A 26,291-nucleotide genomic window follows, 5' to 3' on the forward strand; every position below is an offset into this window, starting at 1 on the left:
ACTTGTGAAGTAATAATCACACAGCAAGTAATAATGGAGCCAGGATGTGGGCTTAGGCAGTCAGGTGTAGAGCACACACTTCTGACATTTATTATTCCCATATTGTTTTTAAATCAGTTATTAGAGATAATGGTGAACGTTTGTTATGAATACAATATGCTAAGAATTTGTTAGTACAGTATAATTTAACAATATAGAAATGTAAAGAAAAGAGTGTTTTATTCTAAAGATGAGATAAAAGTCCTCCAGTAATCTATGGTCGCAGAGATAACCTGTTACATTTTTGTATACTCTTTCAGATTTTTCAATGCATACATAAAGTATATTTTTTAAAAACATAAATGAGAACCATGGTAATATATATTGACCTAGAACCACCCTATAATCATGGACAGATTTCTGAGTCAGAATATATAAATCTATTTTATTCTTTTCTAAGTGCTTTATAGGATTCCATTAAGATATGCTGTAGTATGTTAACCAAATGCCCATTAATGGGTATTTAGAAGTTTCCTGGTTTTTTGTTTGAGTACTTTTTAACGTATTGTTTTCATAAGTAGACTATTGACTTTTTTTTAATAGTATGAAGTATTCAGAACGGAGGAGGAGGAAAAAATAAAGTCTCAGGGACAAGATGTTACGTCATCAGTATATTTCATGAAGCAAACAATCAGCAATGCCTGCGGAACAATTGGACTCATCCATGCTATTGCCAACAATAAAGACAAGATGCACTTTGGTAAATAATTTTTTATTACTGCTTGTCCATCACCTCCCCCCAACCCCAGCCACCAGAAGTCATGAGTTGACTTATTGAGCAGTAGGTGGTGCTGTGGTTCTTTCTTTTAAAGTATCAAATAAAGCATTTTCCTTTCTTTTTCTTCTTTTTTTCCCCTAGTGGGAATGTATATACTGTTAGAAGAAATATTAATCTTTCCCATTCTTTTATAATGTTGATAAAAAGAGGTTTCACAAAAAACTTAAAGCCTATCATTTATCCCAGTATTCTTATATTCCCAACTTAGCAGTGAAAGGGTTTTTATCTAAAAAAAAAAGAGCATGCTTCTAGTATTTTCATATATCAGTGTCTTTGAGATAACAAACCTTCTCAATTTTATCTTCTTTAATATTCTCAGAATCTGGATCAACCTTGAAAAAATTCCTAGAGGAGTCTGTGTCAATGAGCCCCGAAGAACGAGCCAGATACCTAGAGAACTATGACGTCGGTACCTTCTTTCTGTCTCGATCTCATTTACGGGCAGTTTTGTGGGATTGTAGATACTTTTGGGATGTTTGTCTTGAAACTTTAGTTTTGAGCAATTATGGATTTTATTGTGTCCGTTAAAAAAGACCTTCTGTACTTCATGTAACATTACCTGAAATATCCAGAAATGTTGATGAATTGCCACTTCTTTTCTACATCTAGAGCTGAATGACAGAAAAAAAGTTTGATTTACAAATTTTTAAAATATTTTATGATTGACTGTTCCTTACCACTCCCTCCCCATAGTAAATAGATGCCTGCCAATGCCCTGTGTGTGTTTCACTGGGAATTTGGAACAAGGCTGAAGACCAGTGGAAAAAACAAAGGCTTAAGGCTAGATGTCAGATCATATGTTAGCTATTCTATCAGCTTAGTAATGTTTTTGCCTGTGTGAAGACATAATCTACTTGTACCATTTCATAGAATTGTTTTAGAGTGACATTTAAATCTTACTGGTTTTGGACTCTTATTTTTCTTTTGAAGGACTTTTTAACTTTAATTAACACTACTAGGTAGATGTTAAGTTCTTTGGAATTAGAAGGAGTATAATGTACAGATTATTTGGCTAGAAAAATGCCTTATACAGAGTTTGTGTCCAATAGATTCATTGATTTCATCATGTTTTAGCATTCTTACCTACTTTGACTATCTTAAATTGTTTTTTCTTTAAAAAACCTGCAGATCATAAAACATCTTTATTTTACACAAAAGTAAATTAAACAACATAAAAGTCACCAGTAATCCTACCAATAAGAAGTAGCTGCCATTATTAATATTTTTATAGGGAGTATATATGTATATACACAAGTTTTTAAAACAAAAAGTTGATCACACTGTAATATTGTTTTATAACTTGCTTTTTTCACTTAACTTATCACAAACGTATACCATACCAGTAAGTATATATTTGACATCATCATTTAATGGCTGCATAGCTTTCCATTGTACAGTATTTTATTTTACCAATAAATTATTGTTGGTAATTTAATACTTTTCCTCTTTATTCACTATTTAAAGAAATACTACAAGGTATATTATTGTAGCTAAATCTTTGAAAATGTCCTTAATTATATATACTTATGTACAGTTATATGTAAATACGTAAACTCCCAGAAGAGAAATTGCTGGATCAAACAATTTGCATGTTTTTAAGGCTTTGATACTTATTGCCAAATTGCCATTCATAAAGGTTGTACTTTTCACCCGAAAATGACTACTTTTGCCCATTTTCTTCATGTTTGCTAATAGTGGGTACTGTAAGGGCATTTTTTTTTTTTTCTTAAGTTCAGAAAACTGAAATCTCTAGCTTCTGATAAATGCATGCTTTTTGCTCCACATTTTTAAACTGCTGACTGAAGCTGCATGATTAAGCATAACTACAGCCAGAGCCGCAGAGGAGCATGTAACCTGGAGAAACAGATGAGATCAGCTTTTTCAGTCTCTATCTGTGAGATGCTTACTTTATTCTAGTACCAGTTGAATAAAGTGTTAAGTGTTAGTTCTAACAGATAATTTAAATGACTCCCACTTAACACCTGGAAATTACAAATAATCAAATATTCAGTTTCCTAAGTCTTCAGGGATTTGTGGGTTAGAAAGTACAGCAATTCATTTGGTTACTCAGAAATCATTCTTAAATATGTAATGCTAAACTGTTCCTAAACTTTCTTCCGATTTGTTGTTTCTTAACAAAGCTTTAGATGTTAAAACTTAGCATTGTTGTTTTCTTTTAGAAAGTTGGACACGGTCATTTTTTCCTGTTAATTCCTTGTGTTCTCATTACAGGCTATCCGAGTCACTCATGAGACCAGTGCCCATGAAGGTCAGACTGAGGTATTTCCCATTTTTCAAAACTTTCCTTGCCATGTGTAAGTCTAACCACAGTGTTCTCATATGGCATGTAGTTTTAGAAAACCACTTGGACTTTTTTTTCCTTTGAAGGAATCTGCTTATGTAAAAGTCGTCATGAAGTAGCACAAGAACGTATATTGGTAAACTATTAGTAGGCACTTTGATATCAGCTGTCTCAGTCTGTCTAATCATTTAGACAGATTGCAGGCTGTGGGCTGTTTGCGTTCCCTATTAGAGTCCTCTGATTTGTGCAAGTGTTTCGAGAAAAATACCTGTGCTATAGTATGAGCAGATGAGCCTGTATGATTTTCAAGACTCTATCATGCCCAACTTGTGGCAAAAAGCTGCGTCCTTCTCTTTGCTCGGTAAATCTGTTCCAGGGCAATATGATGGTTTTTTACCATTTTCACCCGGGTAGCTAGTTCCTCACCTGGCTCACCTCTCCTCTCCTTCTCTTGCCTCTTTTTTTCTTTCTCTTGGTTGTCTTCATTCCCTCTTCCATTTCTTTTCCTTCCCTCTAAGCCTTGTGCTCCTGCTCGTGGGAGGGGTGTCAAAAGGTATTTCAGCAAGATGAATTAGAGTTCAATTGAAGTTGTTTGGTGAATTCATAGCACATCTGAGTGTTAACACCAGAGAATTATAGATTTTCTTTCTTATCCATCTAGGACTTGAAACCATAGTTTTTCGTGTACAAAGATCATATTACCTTTATGCATTAAGAGTACTTGAAAACACATTTGAAAAATACCTGATTTAAAAATATTGGTCTTAAATATTTGCACTATCTGCAAAAAAATTTAAGGAGAAAACAATTTGATACTATGGTATGACTGCAGTTTTTCATAGATTGAACTGGATAACTGAGTGTTTATAATAAAACCATCTAAGAATTTGAACACTAATTCCCCCTATAATTATATCTTCTTGGTTGGTCTCAGGTTCTACTTTCAGAGGTGTGGACTATTGTTTTTTGACCAAGTTTGCACAAACACACACACACACACACACACACACACACACACACACACACACTATCTCCAGATGGCTATAACACCAGATTGTGGATTAATCAAACACTCCCTTTTTTTTATTGCTTTGTATGATCCTAAGCATGTTCTTAATCTTCACTCTGCTTTGCTTGTTTGTTTGTACATTTATAGTGTTAGAATTAGCAATGACGATAATCAGCATGAGATTGTTATAAAATACGAAGATAGCTATTTGTAATGAAGCAATTGTGTAATAAAGCAACATTAATACATGTTTACTTCAAAAATTTGTCTTTGCGTTACCTTATCTTGCCTTTTTTTGGTGGCTTTATCCATATTATGGCTTCAGTAACTCCTTTTATTTTATTAAAAACATTTTTTTAATGTTTATTTAGTTTTGAGAGAGAGAGAGAGAGAGAGAGAGAGAGCAAGCAGGAGAGGGACAGAGAGAGAGAGAGAGGGAGACACAGAATCTGAAGCAGGCTCCGGGCTCTGAGCTGTCAGCACAGAGCCTGAGATGGGGCTTGAACCCTCCTGAGCTGAAGTTGGAGGCTTAACCAACTGAGCCACCCAGGCGCCCCTTCAATAACTCTTTTTAGATGATGTTCACAGCTCTTTCCAGACCTGACTCCGCTTTTTCTAATCTTGGATGTATTTTAGACATCACCTGAATGACCCCCAGTATTTTGGAATACACTTGTCCTTGTTTGAGCTTATTATATTGTATTTTAAACTTTTCTTTCCTTTATTTTTTTCTGTTTCTTGTAATAGTTTCATCATACGTTTTCCCCACTGTCACTAATTTAATAGAAATTTGTTTAACTTCTTCCTGGAAGATCAGCTTCTTATGTAGATTGTCAATCCTTAATCTTTATTCTAATACTCATTCATTTTTACACAGTTCTCCTGGATTACCTTTCCTGAAATGTAACTTGAATTATTTTGGGTACTCGGATTTTTCTGAAGTGTTTTAGTGTATAGAAAACAGTGATTTTCAAGGCAAGGTAGAGGTAGAAGTTAGGATTTTCTGAATAGCTTTTTCTAAATTTACTTTCAGAAGAATTAATCCCTTTTGTTCATTTTGCATCTTTCATAGTTGAGAATCCTTGCTAGAGTGAACCCTATTTTTTTGTGTATTATAGCCCTAAAGTGTATTAGGGTAAAAAAAAAAAAAAAAAGAAATGTGTTTGAGAACCATTTCCCAGGCATATACAATAAATTTCAGGCTCTTTAGCCTAGCTCTAGTCAAGCTTTTCCTAACTCTTGTCTTTCTAACTTTTCAACAGTGTTCTCTCGTTAAATATTTCTCTCTTGCTTTCCTTCACTTAACTGTTGCTAGGCTTTACCTCTTGCAGTTTACTTTTCTAAAATTATTCCTTCTGTTCATCTCTGCTCTTCCTACTTCTACCCATCCTTCAAGATCTGGCTTAAATACTACCTTCTGCATGAAGCAATCCATTCCCTTTATGGACTCTTTATATGACTTCTATTATTTGCATTTAGCTATTTTCATATTCTTTTTCATTTATTTAAGATGTATATATTTTCACCTTTTAACAGCTCTGAAATTAGGATGTATTTTTGCAGTTAATGTCGTAATTTACTCTTTAGTATCCCCTGATTAGTTGTGTATAAAGTGACATATCTTATAGCCACTGGTCCCTTAGCTTTGACGAAATGTGGTGTCATGTCTACCTTACTGTGGCACTTAGACCTAGGATTGGTGTCTGATTCATTTGGACATGCTCCAAAATATCCACACTATTCCTTGCACATGAGCACAGTACATATTTATTATTTCACCAAAATTCCCTCAGAACTATCCTTAGTGGTGTAAGAACTTAAAAAAAAAAAATTGTTTTTTTCCATAGTCCTCTAGGTAAACAGGACATACCCATTACCCGTTGTTCTTCAATACCGCACTATTAACATTTTGGGAAGGGTTCAGTTCTTTGTTGTATGGGCTGTTTTGTGCATTCCAAAGTGGAATATATATTACTATAGTCCAGGGGCACCCAGTTGGCTCAGACGATTAAGTGTCCAACTCTTGATTTCAGCTCAGGCCGTGGTCTCACAGTCATAGGATTAAGCCCCACATCAGGCTCTGTGCTGAGTGTGGAGCCTGCTTGGAATTCTCTTTCCCCTCTCTCTGCCCTTCCTCAGTTCACGCTCTCTCTTTCTCTCTCAAAAAAAAAAATTACTATATTATACTCACTATTTTATTGACTCTCAGTCACTGAGAGAACAAAACTTAATAGCATTTTTTTTTTCCAACGTTTATTTATTTTTGGGACAGAGAGAGACAGAGCATGAACGGGGGAGGGGCAGAGAGAGAGGGAGACACAGAATCGGAAACAGGCTCCAGGCTCCGAGCCATCAGCCCAGAGCCCGACGCGGGGCTCGAACCCACGGACCGCGAGATCGTGACCTGGCTGAAGTCGGACGCTTAACCGACTGCGCCACCCAGGCACCCAATAGCATATATTTTCAAATCTAGTATGAACCAGCTTAAAACTTTTGCACCAGGTACTGTTTTTGTGATCATCTTATTTCAGGTTCATCTACCATCTATGGGCTGAAGAGTCTTTGACATATTATTACCTCCATTGCTCTCTATATTCTAAGCACACTGGTTTTTGTCAGTTCCTGGGAAACACCTAAGTCTTTCCAGTTTGTTTTTGTTTGCTTGGGCTGCCATAACAAAATATCACAGACTGGATGACTTAAAGAACAGAAATTTATTTTCTCACAGTTTGGAGGCTAGAAGTCAATATGGTACCATCAGGGTTGGTTTCTGGTGAGCCTCTCTTCCTGGCTTGTAGATGGATGCTTTCTCACTGTGTCCTCACATGGCCTTTTCTCTGTGTGCATGTGGAGAGAGGGAGAGAGAGAGAAAGATATATATATATATATATATAGAGAGAGAGAGAGAGAGAGAGAGAGAGGGATCAATCGATCAATATCTTGTATCTCCTCTTCTTCTTCTAAAGACACCAGTCCTATCCAAGGTAGAGCATTACCATTATTAACCTTATTTACCTCCTTGAAGACCCTATCTCCAAATATAGTCACATTGGGGGTTAGGGCTTCAACATTAGAATTTGGGGGGAACACAGTTCAATGTATAACACCACCTGACTCAGTCCTCTCCTGGAAATGTCCCTCCTGTTTGCATGGACCTCTCATCCATGGGGTCACTCCTTAAAAGTCATTTTTTCAGAGGTGTTTCTTTTATCACTCTCATATACATCCACCTCTGAATTTTCTGTCACAAAATCCTGTTTATTTTCTTCCTGGCACTTTTAAATGATTTATAATAAGGTTTTTTGCTTGTTTGTTTCTTCTGTTTATTTATTAGACTGTAAGTGCCATGAGCTTTGTCCCATTCACCTTGAATCCCCAAGACAATGCTTGGCATGTGTAGGAATTTATGAGAAATTACATATACAAAGGTAAGGAGCACAAGATGTAGGTTTGTATGCTCCACTACTTAGCAGCTTAGGCAAGATACTTTCCTCAGTGTAAAATGGAGACAGCAGCATCTACCTTATGGGATTGTTGTGAAGATTGATGAGCTAATCATATAAAGTCCCTGGCATATAATGGACCTTCAATAAATTTTAGGTGGTAATTTTATTTTATAAGCATTCAGAAAAATGAATATGAATGGCAGAGGATGAGGCTATAAGAAGGTGAGGATGAGGCAGAGGAGGAAGTTAACAAGGTGAAGCCAGACAAGGAGGGGGCCTGGATTTTATAGGCAACAGGAAGCCACCAAGGATGGTGTGTTTAGTTTAGTTCATGGGTCATCTGTGTGGAAGTTGGATATGGAGCCTCACGCTATGGGGAGATAGCTGAAATCTTTTGTATTTGGGTAGTAGTTAGAGCCTTGAGAATTCTATAGAGGGGGAGTGGTGGTGGGCCACAATAAATCCCTGGGGCATGTTGGTGTTTACAGAGTGGGTAGAGGGGGAAGAGAAGCCAGTAATAACAGTGTCATAGCAATGGCAGTTGTCAGGGACATCTTTGTTACTCTGTCAGAACATGTCCATGGGAGTAGAGCAGCCCAGAGCCTTAGTGCATGCAGAGATTTATAGCCTGAATGAGAAATCAGTAAGTTGAGTCACCCAAATACAGTGGTATTTTCAGAAGACTGGCTTACTTAATAGGTTTCTGTAGACCAGTTGTCTGTTTACTCATGTCGTTTTCCCATCCCATCATCCCACCATGATCGTCAGGCAGCCTTTGGCTAATCCAGAAATTTGGACAGTAGCCCCACTTCACTTAAGTTTCATTAACCCAAACTGAAAATTATTGCTTTCGTTTTTCACTTAAGATAAAAGAACAATGGGATATGAGGAACTTAAATTGTGTGTTGTTAAAATTGTGAACAAGTGTCAGTGATACAGTCAGTAATGGAAGCAATCTGCCAAGTCCAAGGTGAAGAAAAGAAAAAAAAATCCAGAAAGGTTTAATTTGCCTTTAAACTCTACTTTTACTTCATTGATGCTTACCTAAAAAGCAGTTTCTCCCAAAATATTTGAAAAATTAAAAAAAAAAAAAAAGCAATTTTAAAAGTTTGTCTTTTGTCCATGTTAGTCTAGGAGCTAGTCCAGATAGGAGTAGAGCTCTCCTGATGATTTATTGTTTATTTAACTTTTTACAAAATAATACATTTATCATACTTTTCAGAGCCTTCCATTCAAGTTTATCACAACCGTGAAAAGTAATAGAAATGGCACTACTGTTTTATTTATGGTTTTAAATAAACATGCCAAAGTGGAAAGTGCTTTTTGACTTACATATATTCACTTCCAATCTTTTTAAAAAATTTTATCTTTAAAATAGTTAAGATCAAAGAATTTTGTGGGAATTTTTTTCTTTACATTTTATCATGAGCATTTTCTTGTTTCATCAAGACCTCTTCATAAAAAATTCTATGTGGCTATCTACTGTTATGTGAATGAACCATAATTTACTTTCCAGGTTTTTTTTTTTAACTTTTGATGTTTGTATTGTTTTCAGTTTTTCAAGTTAAAATGGTAACTTTACTGAATGTCTTTCTTTATCCAAGTATTTATTCTACGTTCTCTTTTTAAAGATAGTTTCCTATATGTAGAATTACTGAATCAAAGGGCTGAATATTTCTAAGTTTCTTATTATATAAAATAAAATTGTCTTTCTTTCATTTGATCAACTAAGTAACCTGTTTGAGTACCTGTAGTACCAGGCACTGGGCTAGGAGATGTACGTACAAAGGTGAATAATATGTAGTTTGTGTCTTTCAGGATCTCTTACTTCAGTGGAGATAATCTCAAAAGTAACCCTTACCGGTGTTGAATTCTGTTTTTAAATTTTACCATGTGTGATAGAGGGAATATGTTTGATTGCTAAAGATAGTTCAGAATTCTTTACTAAAAGTTTATAGAAGGAATTTAAATCATGACATTGAATTATAATTTATTTATAATGAAATACGTAATAATGTGTTTTGCTTAGTGTTGTCCATTAAGTGGGAGTTTATTTGTTAGGTAAGCAGTAGATAAATTGTGATTTTAAGTATGTGTTCATATATGTATACACAGAGATAAAGTGTGTGTGTGTGTATGCATGCGTGTGTGCGTGTGCATGCATGTATGTGTATCTGGTTGGCTTGGCCCTATCAATGCAGACTGTCAGTGGAGGAAAACAGTGTCAAGTCTCATTTTAATTCAGTGTATAAATATACTTTGCATGGCTTCATTTTGCTCTTCAATACAGTTTTGAGTGATTTTGATTATGTTAGAGTAAATTAAAGTGCTTACATTTATTTCTCTTCTTTAAGGATTTATTTTCTTCTTTCCCATGTTTGAAAGAAGCTAAACCTGTTAGGAAGAAACTTACTTCTTATACAACATAAAGTTTAAGTTTCTAATATTCTTAGAAGAATCAGATGGAAACAAATGGAACTCTGATGCAAAGTATGCTTTTTAAACCATATGGCCTGCTTTTGTTAGGAAATCTGAAATTGCACTTTCTGACTTTTTTTTTCCATTTACTTTCCATGCCTCATTTTCTTTGTTTCATTCCAGTAAGACTTAAGGTAAATCTTTTTTTGGGCAGCTTCATTTAATTTCATTCTTAAAATTGAGAAATTCTCTGGAACTCCTGGTTCTTTATACTTTTGCCTCTGTTTCTCTTATTTTTCTTTTTTATTGTTGTCATTCCTTCTTAATATTATTACCCAGAGAAAGGCATGTTTTGAAAGTATATGTAAAGTTGAATGGGGGAGCTGAGTTGGAAGGAGGGAATACAAATTAGAATTAGTCACATTTGGGAAAATGTTATTGGAATGGTTCTTTTTGTTCCTGTATTTTCAAGCACTGACACCATGTCTCCAAGCATGTAATCAGTTCTTTAATATCACTAGAAAAAAATGTATAGATAGATTAAATTAGTTGTTGAAAGGTAAGAAATGTAAATACTACTCCATCCTGATTATACTTTTTTCCCCCTTTCTTAGGTTAAGTGCTTTGTCCTAAAATGGATCAAGATATTCTTATCTTTCTTCTTCGTCATCTTTTTAACTTATTTATTATTTTTTTGGTACGCTGAGGGTTTTGGAAATAGCAATATTAAACTATTACTTATTTTGAAGGAAAATTCTTAGACTGAATTAATGAGTATACTCTTTTAGATCTGACTAAATGTAACCCTTCTGTGTAAAAATGTCTTCAGTAATAAACATAGAATCAAGATTAGGTTTGAAGATGGTGAGGTTTTTGTTTGTTTTGTTTAAAACCATAGCTTTCCAAAATGAAGGGGGTGATGCTAGGATTTAAGATTCTTTCATTTGTAATAAATGAGAACCTGTTCTCACGTTGTTAAAAAAAAAAAAAATCTGGGAATTAGCTTGACCAGCTTAACAATGGTAAGCTTGAATTTAATGTAACATGTACAGATATGTCATTATATTGATAGAGATTTCTGACATGGAGAATTGTAAATTGAAGTGAGGAAACACAGTTGTTAAATTAGTAGAGGAAAAGTCTTTCAAGAATGTCTTGAAATCTGTGGGCATCTTGATTTATTAGATGAACAAACTGAATACATTTGCCATCGTGCAGATTTTCCATGGAATATGTAGTGATATTTTGTGTATTTTGATATGTAGCCCATGTTTCACTTTGACTTCTTTGCCAGCTGAACATGGACACTCTGTAGGAAAGTTTGTATCTTTTGCATGAATATGGTTTTACTTTCCTATTTTAAATTTGGACCTTACCTTTAGTGCAATCCGATATATTGTACTGAGCTTTCCAAAAAAATCTACAGAAATCCATTTAGAATTAATTTATAGTTGTGATTTTAAACTTTTCAAGTTTTACGTATATGGGCATATTCCCATGCATGTGCATATACATACTCATACATGAATGCACACACATTTACAATTTAACTTCTTTTCATAGCATTTGGCAGCCCTAGAGAAGTTCCTCATACTTTTTCTTTCCATGTGCCATTTTAAACTCAGCGATATTGCTGAGGTCTGAAAGGACATATACATTCAGGAAATAACTGTTAAATTTAATTGTGATCAAATACATATTTTATCAACAGGTCAATAAAAGGAGTCATGATTTCCAATGATCATATAAAGAAGCTAAAATTATTTTTTAAAGTGGAATTTGAATTTTTTACAGCATTTTATTCTCATTTCTACCCTGTAGAAGGAAAGGAGATATTATAAAGGAAATGCACATTGTTTTCTACTAGAGGTGCACAAATATCGTAGGTTCTCAAGCCAGAAAACTCTCACTCTGAGATGACTGGGGATGCTTGGAGACATTAGGCGTCACTTTGGGTGCCACAGTGTCAATTGAGGAAGTTTTCTTTGTACTCTTAGTGTCATTTATGGTTGAAAGTAATGGAAATTGAGGTGCTTATTAGCTTCCAAATATTCTCATCTTAATCCTCACTGCTTTTGAAACCATGTTTGTCATCTTCCTTTAATGATGGTTACATTTACTGAATGCATCTTACATGGTGGGCATTATACTATAGGACAGGTGTCCCCTATTCTAATCTTCTAAATTCCTTAAGATCTATGTTACCCCATTTTACAGATGGTAAGACTAAGAAGTAACTCATCCAAGGTCACATAGCTAGTAAGTACTGACCATGCTATCAAGGCAGAAAAACAAAATAACTCAAAATTGCTAAAACAAAAAAAGAAGAAAGGGAGGATTTTTCATTTTAAATTTTTGTTTTTATCCTAAGAGCAAAGTTAAACACAGCTAATAATTTAATGCAAATATGTAATGCATCACAAGCGACCATTCTTAGTTGTACTGAATACTTTTATTCTTTGTTACCCTTATATCTAAGTTAGCTCTTAGTAGATTTTTCCTTATATTAAACATAAAATCTTCCCCTTAAACTAACCACAGTCTTTTGGTTATCATATTGTGTATATTTCAGAAAACAGTAATTATTTTAAGTATCTACCAGCTAATGATCCCTTCGTGTTCAGAAAATTACATGGTTATAATGATATTTTTCTTAATAACAGGATGCCTATTAAAATGAGAAAATGTTTTGGGTGTAAGCCAAAATCACTTAGTTTATTTTCGCATTTTAGAATAATTCAGATTTAAGCACTTACAACAACCTTCCAAACACTTGATTTCTTAATAGACAAGCATTTTTTAGGCAGACCCTTGGCCCCCTTTTTAAAAATGTGTGTATCATTTCTTTTTAGCCTTTACAGTATTTTTAATTCATTGGTTAAACAGTTTAAAGAGTAATCTTGTCATTTACATACACACAGGGACATGTACATTAATGGAAAGAAGGTTTTAAACAGACACACATCCTTTTTAAACAGGCACACAACCTCCACCTTTTAATTAAAGGTTTAGATCATTTCTTTGTAGCCTTCATGATATTTCTAATTTTTTTTTTATTGTTATTAAACAGTTTAAAGAGTAGTTGACTCATTTTCTCACATACAAAGTGACATGCACATTAACTGTGAAGGAAAAATAATTTGGCTTTGTAGGACCTGGGTATTTTATTTTTGTTTTATTTGTTTATTCTGAACTAGCTATAAGTGTTTAAAAACAGAAACATTTGAATTGTGTTTGAGGAATACAAATAGAGATAGTAATAGATTTCCCTCTATGAATCAGCTAAATTAATTGACAGTTGACGGGTGAGTGGCTCTGTATGCAATGAAAACACTGAAATTAGAGTCAGGAGTCATGTGTTCTGCCTCTGGTTTTGACTGTTACTAGTTGAATGCTTTGGGCAAGTCAGCTAAGTCCTTGTGCTTCTAAATATTAAAAAACAAAAAACCAGCTCCCCCCCCCCCAAAAAAAAAAACCACTGTCCTAATAAACCCACTCTGTGTTAGTATTTTATTTTATTATTTTTTATTTTTTTGTCTTTTATTTTTGACTCTAACAGGATTTAAGTTAGAATCAGAATGCTTGAAAATCTCTGAAAATGAGTATTTATGCCTAAATCTTTCATGCAACAATAATTTATTAAATTCCTAAGGGTTCTTTGTGAAGAGCAAAACATTTAAGCTGCTTTTGAAATGCCTGGGGTTCTGAAAAGTCTATTCTAGATTTTCCTGAATATTATGTAATGAAGAGATAGATTTGTTATTACATGTGAAGTGTTCTATATGAAGTCACCCTATACTGCTGCATTGCCTACACAGCAGAGGGGATGTAGAGTCAATGGTAAAGTCTGGCACATGTTGATATTTTTAATAATTTTAATGAAGTAAGTAATTTTTTAAGCAATTTTGGATTCTAAAAGACTATAAAATCACCATAAGCAGTCCCAAAAGGGAAGCTCTCATTCACTCCACCAGCCTCACTGATACTTATGAGATAGACTAGGGACAAGACTAGAGAGAGCTCTAAGGTGCAAACCTGGGGAAGGGAGCAGTTTCTACTTTGGTTATGGCACCAAGTCTGGATTCTTCTCTACAGAGCAAAACCTAAAGATGCTAGGACAAAAAAACCTTCTTTGGGGAAGGGAATAGATAAAAACCACCCCTTGGGGGAGGGGCAGAAATCTATGAGACAAATCACTGGAGGAGGAAAGCCTGATTCTTGATATTCAGGGACAAACAGCCTACCTATAATGGTAGAGCCAATGGCTAAACCAGAACAATAAAGAATGTCTCTATCATCTCACCATTAAAGACCAGCATGCACCAATAAATGTCAAAAGTTTGAGAGTGAGCAAGAACAAGGAGAAAAACCTCTGAGCACAGGCTCTGAGAAAAATCCTCTATCTGTCAGTGGAACAAGAACATTGAAAAAGAAAGCGTCAAACAACCCAGCTGCTACCCTAAGCACAGGGTAATGGTAGATGAATTTTAAGGTGGTAGGTTGGTAAGGTTAACCATAGCCAAATAAAACCCAAACAGCTCAACTCCTGACTAGATTGATTCAGTTCCACACATTAAGGCCTACCAGAAGGGACATGCCCATTCTCAGGCATAAGTACTATTTATCTCAGTTTGCTCTTCCACAAGATGTATAGCTTTTAACCAAAAATTATAAGACAAGAAACAAGAAAAATAACAGTACACTGTTATAAGACAAAGCAGTCAAAAACCAGAGTCAGATATGATTTGGATATTGGAACTGTCAGATGCAGCTTGAAATAACTATAATTAACATATTAAAGGCTCATGTGAAAAAGGTAGACATGTACTAACAAATAGGGAATATCAGCAGAGAGTTTGAAAGTACAAGAAAGAATCAAATGGAAATGATAGTAATGAAAAATATGGTACCAGAGATGAAGAATGCCCTTAATGGGCTCACCAACCAATAGAATTGACAAAATTGAGGAGAGAATCAGTAAATTTGAGGGCACATCACTAAAAATTGCTCATACTGAACCACAAAAGTAAAATACACTGTGGTAGTGGTTTTAGGGGACCCAGGGCATCTCAGAGTTGTGGAGCAATCTCAAATGATCTGATACATGACAGTAGAATCCCAGAAGGAAAAGAGAGAGGTGGGGGCTAGATGGAGACATAGACAGTAAAAATATTTCAAGATCTAATGGCTGTTTTTCAAAGAATAATTAAAGACATCAAAGCACAGCTTCAAGAATCTCAACACTAAATACCTCTATGCTCCCAAAACCAAACACACATAGACACGGAGATATATAATATTCAAACTGCAGAATATGAAAGCTCAATAGAAAATGTTCAAGGCAGCCAGAAGAAAAAGACACATTGGATACAGAGGAACAAAGATAAGAGTTACATCAAGCCTCTCAGATATTATACAAGCCAGAACACCATGGAATGATATTTTTGAAGATGAAAAAATTAAAATGAAACAAAAATATCTTTTAAAACTAAAGGACACATAAAGAGATTAAAACAAAAACAGAGAATTCATTAGCAGGTTACCTGCACTACGATTTGGTACTACACAAAGATTTGTGGAGTGCTGAAAATGGAACAAGTGAAAGTAAATATAAATACTGTTCTTTTTTTTAATGTTTATTATTTATTTTTGAGAGAGAGAGACAGAGTGCAAGCAGGGGAGGGTTAGAGAGAGAGACAGACACAGAATCCGAAGCAGGATCCAGGCTCTGAGCTGTTAGCACAGAGCCCAATGCGGGCAGGACTCGAATCCACAAACTGTGAGATTATTACCTGAGCTGAAGTCAGATGCTCAACTGAGTGAGCCACCAGGCGCCCCTATTGTTCTTTTTAAAAATTGTTTTAGAAGACAATTGACTATCAAAATAAAAAATGATAATCATGTATTGTAAATTTATAGCATATATAAAAATAAAATGTGTGACATTAGCACAAAGGATGGAAGAAAGAATTTGGAATACTGCTGTAAGATTTTTAGATGACTTACGATGTGGTATAATATTACTTGAAGGTACACTGTGACTAAAGATATGTATTTTAAACCCAAGCACAATTACTGAAAAAGTTAGAAGTATAAACAATAAGACAATAGTACATATTAAATGGAATCATAGAAATAATTCAAAAAAAAGGCAGACAAGGAACAAAGAACAAATGGAGAAAGTAGAGAACTGACAAGATGATAGATTTTATTTTATTTTTTTTTTCAACGTTTATTTTATTTATTTTTGAGACAGAGAGAGACAGAGCATGAACGGGGGAGGGGCAGAGAGAGAGGGAGACACAGAATCGGAAACAGGCTCCAGGCTCTGAGCCATCAGCCCAGAGCCTGACGCGGGGCTCGAACTCACGGGCCGCGAGATCGTGACCTGGCTGAAGTCGGACGCTTAACCGACTGCGCCACCCAGGCGCCCCCAAGATGATAGATTTTAATTCAACCATGTTAATAGTTACATGAAATTAATAAAATATAAATGGACTAAATGTGAACAAACAAATTGAAAGAAAGATTATCACATTAGTAAAAAAGCAAAACTCAATTATGTGTATCTACAGGAAAGTCACTTTAAATATAAAGACATGGAAATATTAAAATAATTGGGAAAGATACACAATGAAAACATCAAACAAAAGAAAGCTGGGATAACTGTATTGAAATTAGGTGAAGTAGACTTCAGAACCAGGAATATTACCAATGATAAGGACATTATAAGAATAAAGAGATCAATTCACCATACCTAAAGTTTGTGTATGTAGCTAAAAATAGAACCTCTAAACATATGAGATGAACACTGACAAAACTGAAGAGAGTAATAGACAAATCCACAAATACAGTTGGATATTTCAACACTCCTCTCAGTAATCAGTAGAACAAGTAGACCCAGAAAATTAGTAAGTATATAGAAGACCTTAACAGCATTATTATACAACTTGGCCCTACTAACAGTTGTGGAACATTCCATCCCAAAACAGCTGAATATACATTCTTTTCAAGTACACATGGGATGTTCACCAGGACGTACCATATCCTGGACCAGGAAATTAACAATTTTTTAAAACGTTGAAATCATACAATGAATGCTTACTAGCCATAATGGAATTAAATTAGAAATCATTAACAGAAAAAATATCTGGAAAGTTACCAAATATTTAGACTTGAAACACTATACTTTTAAATAGTTCATGGATCAAAGAGGAAGTCACAAAGGAAATTAGAAAATATTTTGAATAAAAATTTAAAAAATCCAAATTCAAAAGCAGGGATTAGAGAGAAGTCGCTAACTTTAAATGCTTATAGTAGAAAAGAAAAACAGGAGTTACAGAAAAATCTATAGCATTGAATGCATAAAGTAGAAAAGAAAAAACATGGATTCTAGAGAATTGATAGTATTAAATGCTATGATAGAAAAGAAAAGAGGCTTCAAGTCAGTGATTTAAAGTTTTACCTTAAGGTGGTAAAAGGAGCAAATTAAACTGAAACCAAGCAGAAGGAAGAAATGATAAAAGCAGAAATCAATGAAATTCATTATTGTATTAAAGGTCCTTGCCAATGCAATAAGGCAAGAAGAAAGAAAAGGCATATGGATTAGGAAAGAAGAAATAAAAGTGTCTGTATCCATAGTGAGCATGTTTTTTTTATGTAGAAAATTATTTATATAAAAATGTCAACTAGCAAAATATGGGCAGTCTAGATGAGATATTATAACAATATAGAATCATGAAGGTGATAACTACACTGCTGTTATGCAAGAGAGTTCTCTTGGTTATAGGAAATACTGAAGTATTTAGGGGTAAAGGACCAAGTATGTAACTTACCTTAAACCCTCAAATGGTTCAGGAAGAACATTACATAGAGCATAAATGCAGAGGACAAAGCAAATGGGGGGTAGGATGTCATAGGCATACATTTCAGTGTTTCCTGTACTTTCTGCTTTTATAACTCTATAAATGTGAATTAAGAGTTTTTAAAGGGTTTTTTCAAAAATGGCAAAAAAAGAGGGCCATTAAACTTCAAGTCGGAAATTACTTACAGTAAGCAAACATGAGGGATTAGGTAATATCTGCCTGTAGGAAAGAGTATGCTTGCTTACTGCGTGCTATAAAACATGTTTCCCCAAACTGAGTGTTTCTCTCCTGTAACACAGCTCACATGTGTGCAGCCATCCTTCTGGGCCCTCTGTGTTGCCTTGATGTGAGTGGATGCAAACATATAGATGATCATGCTCCTGGCTGTGCTATAAGTAAAGTCCTGTTTCTCTGACCCAGGAGTCTCATGTCTTCTCCCAGGATCAACTTTTTCAATTGAAAGGGTGAAATCAAATCTCAGACCTAATGGTCTAGTGCTGTGAACATTTCCTACTTGTCCCTATTTCTCTTCTTTTTCTCACACTGAATTCTTTGCCAGGAATCCCTTTCCCATTTCACCTGCCCAAACCTTACACATTCTTTCAATGTACACCCTTCAGTTCTGCTTCTAGCTTAGTGATCACTCCCTCCCAGATTCTTTTTTTTTTTTAATTTTTTTCAACGTTTTTATTTATTTTTGGGACAGAGAGAGACAGAGCATGAACGGGGGAGGGGCAGAGAGAGAGGGAGACACAGAATTGGAAACAGGCTCCAGGCTCTGAGCCATCAGCCCAGAGCCCGACGCGGGGCTCGAACCCACGGACCGCGAGATCGTGACCTGGCTGAAGTCGGACGCTTAACCGACTGCGCCACCCAGGCGCCCCGACTCCCTCCCAGATTCTTAGAAGATTTTTGTTTTATTCCACTGCTCAGTCATCTTTCCTTCCCTTTCCTTTTTTACTCCATTTTCTTTTCCCTCTTCATCCATTTTTCTTCTCTTCCCCATTCGCTCCTCTCTTTTTCCTATTGAAATGTAATTGGATTGAATATGACAAACTTCTGATTAGACTATGTGAGAGCAGTTTATTCCTGTATACAGCCAAGTATAGGTTTTTTTAATGTATTTCTTTTTTTTTAAGTTTTTTTTTTTTAATGTTTTATTTATTTTTGAGAGACAGCGTGAACCGGAGGAGGAGAGGGACAGAGAGAGAGGAAGACACAGAATCCAAAGCAGGCACCAGGCTCTGAGCTGTCTGCACAGAGCCCAAGGCAGGGCTCAAACTCACCAGCTGTGAGATCATGACCTGAACCCAAGTCAGACATTCAACTGACTGAGCCACCCAGGCACCCTTATTTATGTATTTCTGATTGACTGGTTCTTATTAAGAGCCACTGAAGTGTTCACAAACATGTTTTTTAAACCCTCATCACAGAGATAGCTTTATTTTAGGTTAGTGTATTGTTTATATAGATTGAAAGTACTAAGTAGGATCATAAAATTTTCAGGGTTCAGAGAGTCCTAGAAATCATTCAGGGAAAAACATGTCATTTTCCTGAAGAGAATAAGGTCATGGTTAGTGAAATTATTGCTTCCCAAGGACTCATATTACTATTCTTATTGCTGCTTCTCACTATGGTTATAAATGATTATAGTTTTTTCATACTGCTTTAAATCAATTTTTTTTATTTCATGTACTGGTTGTATTTATTGGAAGTAGCAATCATAAAATTATCATTTGGATTACCATTAATAAGTTAGGTATTGTAATGTGCATTTTGTGGAAAACTGTTGGACCAGATTCAACGTTTGTGGTATAATTATGTTTGAAAGTTTCCACTCTCAAAATATCTAATTTTAAGAGGATTATACTTCTTGTTATTAGAATCTAGTCTAATAAATTAGTAATAAAATCTTTCTTGTGGACAGTTGGGCAATACATCAAGGTGATTCTACACATTGCATTCCAGAACCAGATTTCCTGTATTTGAATCCCATCCCTGCCACTTGCTAGCACTGTGGCCTTTATATTGGTTATATCGGTTGTATTCATTAACCTCTATGTGCTCTGATTCCTCATTTGCAAAATGGGAATATAGTACCTATCTCATGGGTTACTGGGAGATTAATGAATTCATATATGTAAAGTGCTTAAAGGAGTGCCCAGGACAAAATAAGTGGTACATATTTTAACTAACACTGTTGATTACTAAAAGATGGCTAGTAGGCTGTGATAGTTTCTATTTGTCAGCCTAAGTAAGAGGGTAGTTTATGCAAGCCATCAGCTTCAGAGGGGTTAAATTTCACTCCTCTTTATATTCTGAAGGGGGTTTTTCCCCCCTTAGAGCTTATTCTCGCTAAGGAATTCTTTTCACCAGTGCCTCTGTCACCATTCAGTTTTCTTCTACACATTATTTTTTGTTTTGTATGTGTAACATATTGTGTGTTCTCCGTGTGTGTGTGTGTGTGCCTGTTTTTTAAACCATTTGATGTAATAATTCCATTTTAGTGGCTTTTAAAGAATTCCATGAGTCTGTGTTATGCAAATGAGGATAGGTAAACATTTTAGATGGGTACTTACAGAAGCTATGGCATATAACCTGATACTTGGTTATATATTTCCACTTTATCTAGTTTTAACCAATATTCATATATAATTCTTTCTGGATTATGGTTGGTTAAAGTACTAGACCATATAAATACAAATATGACCATACGTTGCTTTGAAAAAATAAATGATCGCCCAGTAACGTGGTCTAAGTATAATGTTCTCTTTTTTAATTATGTAGTCCTCCTCGCCATCCTCATCACAGCCTCATTCTAGCCACTGCAGAACGAAGGCCTCATCATTGTGTCACCATGCATCCCTGCCCTGGGTCAAACGTAACCATGTAGGCCCTGCAAAGGCTACCAGTCCATCTCTCCGTCTTCGTCGCTGGCGACCCTTCTTACGCCTACCATCTATGGGTCTCCATTCTGTTGTAAGTGTAGTCAATCTTCCATCTCTTCTTCCAGTGACAAGGATAGTCCATTTTTTTTCCCTACACTTCTTCAGTCTTCAAAGTGCTTTTCTCTTGGTTCACTCAACCATTAGCTTTTTCTCCCCCAATAAGATTGCAAGCATACCTCTATGCTTTGCAGTCTAGCTTGACTTTCACCAGTGCCTCGGTGAACATTCATCTTCCCACTCCATATCCCGCCAACATAAGGATGCCTGCCTTTTGATGAGTACTGATTGACGTTCATGATAATGTTTAAGTTCCTGTCAGTTGTTAAAGTGAATATGTATTCTCTTACCCTTCATCTTTATGATTTCATTTAGTTGACTTAGGTCAACAAATGCTATGTACCTTCTGAGTTCTTTGCCATCTCTTTGGTTTTTTTTTTTTTTTTTTTTTTTCATGTTTCTGAGCATGACTATAGTCTCTTGTCATGCTCTGGGGTCACTTTACTTACTCTATCCTTAACCTAATCCTTCCATGGTGTAGGGTGTTTCATCTAAGCTATTTTATTCCCTGAGGTGTCTCAGGTACTTGGTTTAATCTTGATCCAATCTTCCCTGCCTATTCAGTTTCTAAAGATCTTTTCCAAGTAGGAGGTGAAGATTTTCTCCTTGTGAATTGATGTAGGCTTCCCACAAGTTTTATGATTTCTCCTTCTTAGGTTGATAATATTAGCAAACTATTAAAAAGTGCATTCTTTCTTTTAATCTTGCTAATTATCTTAAATGTTGAGGTTGATGGTGGAATTCTAATAATTCTCATAATTGACATCAACTGCAGGGTTAGGCAACTCCAGCTCTATCTTTCTGCTGTTTTAGACTTATATAGCAATGACTTTCATTTGGCAGAGCCTACCTAGAAATGCTACCTCTGAAAGATTTGGTGTATGCCATCCATTTATGAAAAACTTCATGCTTCTGGAAATCATCATGACTTTTGAAGCTAGAGGAAGTCTCATTCCTCATACATTTAATGCTTCAATAAATTGAAAGTTGATGTCAAACATTCTTTCTTCCCCTTTATGTACTCTTTTAGAGCTATGCTCAAACTGTGAAGCAGAGTTTTGACAGTTTTCCTAAAATATGTACATCCCCCAAATATCAGTATGGTCATAAAATAGCCTTTCATTTGTGCTGAGTATCAAGCAACAAACTGGTGTCTATTTCATTTTCCTCATTGGATCACAACATGCATTTGCCATTTTTATTCATTTACCTGTTTAATATTTTTTGCTTCCCTACTGTGCCACACATTGGCATAGTAGGAGATATAAGGTGAATTATAGGACCAGAGTAAAACCCTAATTTTGTAAATTCTAACTTGGGCACAATTGATTCTAAATATTCCTTTGTACTTTTAAAATATTCTGAATATAAATGAACATATCATAAAGTTGGTGTTTCCAGTTTTATATGATTTTATATAAGTTTGATCTTTGCTTTCCATATTAATTCTGTTGCTTTATCGCTTCATAAATATTTTCATAGCATAGCGTGGATTCTGGAACTACCCTGCCTGAGTTTGAAACCAGATTCCATCACTTCCTAGCTGTATAACAGTTTTCTTGAGTACAAATGAGTGTATTACCTGCCTCATAGAGTTTATATGATGATTCATTGGTCAGTACTTTAAGTACATAAACATATACCAGTGCCTGGTATATATTAAGTATCAGATAATTACAAATTAAATTTAAACTATATTTTCTACAATTTGAAATTTATATTTAATATTTAATTTCTAATTGATTTATTATGTGACTTTTTAATTGTTTGAGATAATAATAAGTGTTATAAATTAGGGAACTTTGTAAAAAATAATATATAAAAAATAGGCAAAATATGATCCAATCTATAGTTTCTGGTTTCTTCCTTCTTGGTCATTTTTTGAAATTGAAGACTTTGCCTTTTCTTTTATTGTTCTTGTTTTTAGTGGAATAGTTTTTAAGCATTTGGGATAATTGCAAATTTCAGACTAATGAAGTTGACCAAAGGGAAAGGCTCCTAGTAGGTACTGAGGTTTTGTGGAAGGCTTAGAAATTTCGAGCTTTACTTACCTTTTATAACAATTTGAAGGCTTCTCATACCCTCTTTGGAGTTTTATATTTTTAGTACACACTTTTGGATAAAAGGTGTAATGACTCACAATTATGAGTCACTAGCTTGAGTGATTTCTTTTATTTGTGATAATGGAGTATTAATATTTTTAACATTACGTAATGCTTTTATAGCACTTAACAATTTACAAAGTACTTTCATGCATCTCACTTCAACTTTAAAACAGATAAGAAACCCAGTGCGTACAGGGATTGGGTACATATTCAGGTCTAGAACTCCAGTTGTACTACTTTACCTCTAGAATGGTTGTATGTACTGACAGATTATGAAAAATAGAAGCTATAAGATGTATTATTCTTAAGAGATGGGGTTAAAATAATTTATACTTTTTGAAAATACAATAGTTCTAAACATTTAAAGTACTTGATATCTTGTTGGGAGAATTGTCTTAAAATGAGTAAAGACCACTTTCTAGTTGGATAAAAAATCATTTCTAGTATTTGTTGTTATAGAACTGAATGTATAGTTTGTAGAATTGCTTAGGTGTAGCCTTGAAAAATTGGAATTTTCTTTTGGTCATTAGTAAAACGAGGATATTGGATTGAGTGATCACTAATATTTTTTGATTCTCTGACCAGGAAAATAAGGGAACTCAATATCACTGTCTTTAAATATCTGAAGAAATACCATGTTCAAGAGGGGCTAGACTTTTTCTAACATAATGGAAAATAGTGGGAGACATATATTAGCCTCAGATGAAGGATAACTCCAACAAATGGTCCAAGATGGAATGGACTCCCTCCTAATCCATTCTCATAGAGGCCACTGCAAGACGGGGGTTGAGAGGAGTCTACTATTGGAGCAATAGTAAAAGTAGATAATTCTGATTACTACCAACAGTGGAATTCTTCATTCTAAATTGAAATTAAGAAGAACTAGTTTGCCACATTAATGTTACATTGAGGTTCTCCCATTCATAATTAGGGGGAAATAGTCTCTGAAGAATAATGTGAATTTAGATGAGTCACACTATCTGTAAATGTTTTAGAAGCATTCAGTAAATCCAAAATAATGTTTATTCTATAAATTTCAATTTTTGCATCTGAAAACTTCTTATTAAAACTATTTTAAAATTATAAAATTACCTGAAGGTGAAAAAAAAATTTTGCAGTTCAGATAGTGTTGTGCTACTTACAGGATGTTAATATGAGATGTAATTTGATTTATGCCTCTTTAAAACGTTTGCCTCTAAAATTTGTACTTGCATTTAACAGTGATTGCATTTTCTTTCAGACTATTTAGATTTGATATATAGCTAACACATAGTAGTGTTAAACTGTACAGCTTACTCGGTATCATAGACAGTGCCAGTTAATCATGTATTGACCTTGGGTAATTTATTTAAATTTCTAAGAAATGTAGCAGATATTACTTAATGAAAATTGAATTCAGTGAACTAAAACACACACACACACACACACACAAAACAAGAAACAAGTAGACGTAATTTTAATTTCAAATAGTTTACTAAGAAAGCCGGAGAAAAATCATAGGTTATAGTTAATTGTATTTTAATTTGCTTTTATCTTTTTTTCCCCCTTTACTCTTTTGGGCTATTTTCCTGAATTTATTCATTTTTAAACCTTTTGATCTGTGATGAATAATGAGAGTTATTTTATTCTAAGACTATTTATATTACATTGTTCAAAAACTGAGATTATCAAGTTCAAATCATGAAGGAAATAATTCACTTTCTTGATGTCTTAAAATTTAGCTTGAAAAGTTTCTTTTAACTTTATGCTATTACTTTTTTTAAAAACATTCTTATTTCAAATTTCAAAAATTAGACAAATCAGTTCACGCACTCATGTCATTCAGCAGGTATGCATCGTGCATCCACTAGACACCCAGCTTGTACTAGGTACTGGGCCTTCCAGGGTTGGACAATACTAAAGGTTTTTAGATCTGTTGAGATTAAGAAAGATGTGCTTTAGTCGATGTTTTCCTGGTGGATGTTTTTCAGTGTTTCCACATTGTCATAAATGTGGTCATGTTCATTCTTTGTCCACCATATCAAAGATTAATAAGCCTTGAATTATGTTGGATAAATGTTCTCTCATGCCATTTCATATTTGTATGTGTTTACAATGTACTTGATTGACTACTAACATGTATAATATATATTTTTCCCTCCTATTTCAGGCACCAAGTATAGATGAAAAAGTAGATCTTCATTTTATTGCATTAGTTCATGTAGATGGGCATCTCTATGAATTAGGTAAGATCTATTTAAATTTATTCTGGGGAAGGAAATGATAAATGGGAAAGTATTTATGATTAACAGGATTGTTGACATTTACTGTATTTACTTGAGTTGGCATAAGGACAGTTTTCCATTTAAGATTTTTTACTAGAAAAAAATAATTTTTTTGACGTTTAAGCAACTTAAAATTCAAGAAAGTGTGCATACCACCTTTGCATCTCAAGCAAAGCACAGAAGTAAAAATCATAGAAAACTCCTATAAATCACTTCAGCATTCTTAACTAAATTACTAAGTTAGTTATCATTATCTGGATGAACTATCTTGATCCTGAAACAACTTTTAAAACACCATGTAATATTCATAATGACTAATTTTTGTATTCAGTAATGGGTATTACTAGTTTCAGGCTTTTGTACTATCTCTTTGTGTTGCCTCTGATTTTTTAACTTTACAGGAGTTTGTGTTTTCTGGCAGCCATTCCTTAAGACGTATGTCAAAGTAACTGTGATTAATTATTTGGCATTCTGGCCTATAGCTGCACTTATTTTCTAGAAATTACCTGTAGGTGGACTACTTCAGGGAGTGGTGGAGGAGATCCTCATAGTGTTAATTGATCCATTCAAACATAACACACCTCTTAACGATTCTTTAATAGTTGGTATATAGTACTTATTGTGAGTCCTTCTTGTCTCCGCCATGACACCTTCTTGGGCTAAAAAAAAGACCAAATACAAAAGAGAAGTCTTTTCAATTTCTAGACACCATAATTTTTAGTTATCTTTCTTCTCATTTGCCATCTACATATTAACTTGCAACTTATTTAAAGGTGGAAGAGTTCTGAAAGAACTCCTGTGACTGTAAATGTGGTCCATAAAATTTAGGTAGATTTTATGTTTGGAAAATAGTAACAGAATAATATACTTGATTAAAAAGAATGGCTCTATTAAAGGGGTGAGGAAAGGAAAGAACACAATTGTATAGATACCTGTACCCCTGAGGGTTGTTTACAATAGTAGAGTGTTTTGAGTTAGAATCAAGCTGAAGGGAAGTCATTGTCACGGGAGTGTGTGACAGACCCGCATGGCTGCGTGAAGACAAGCTTTGCTAACTCAG

The 26,291-nt window shown here is 34.6% G+C and overlaps 1 protein-coding gene across 2 annotated transcripts in view; it reads left to right on the forward strand.

Moving 5' to 3' along the window:
• Window positions 1-26,291, forward strand: part of UCHL3 (ubiquitin C-terminal hydrolase L3) — a 43,815-nt gene that overhangs the window by 11,778 nt on the left and 5,746 nt on the right. The window contains exons 4-8 of one of the 2 annotated variants that reach the window (XM_019828102.2): window positions 583-739; window positions 1,137-1,222; window positions 3,050-3,097; window positions 20,645-20,836; window positions 25,117-25,192. In XM_019828102.2, the coding sequence (XP_019683661.1) occupies window positions 583-739; window positions 1,137-1,222; window positions 3,050-3,097; window positions 20,645-20,836; window positions 25,117-25,192 (559 nt within the window). The remainder of the gene's footprint in view (window positions 1-582; window positions 740-1,136; window positions 1,223-3,049; window positions 3,098-20,644; window positions 20,837-25,116; window positions 25,193-26,291) is intronic. The other variant, XM_003980447.6, reaches the window with a different exon arrangement.

The sequence above is a fragment of the Felis catus genome, chromosome A1 (assembly GCF_018350175.1).
Source record: "Felis catus isolate Fca126 chromosome A1, F.catus_Fca126_mat1.0, whole genome shotgun sequence".
NCBI classification, from domain to species: domain Eukaryota; kingdom Metazoa; phylum Chordata; class Mammalia; order Carnivora; family Felidae; genus Felis; species Felis catus.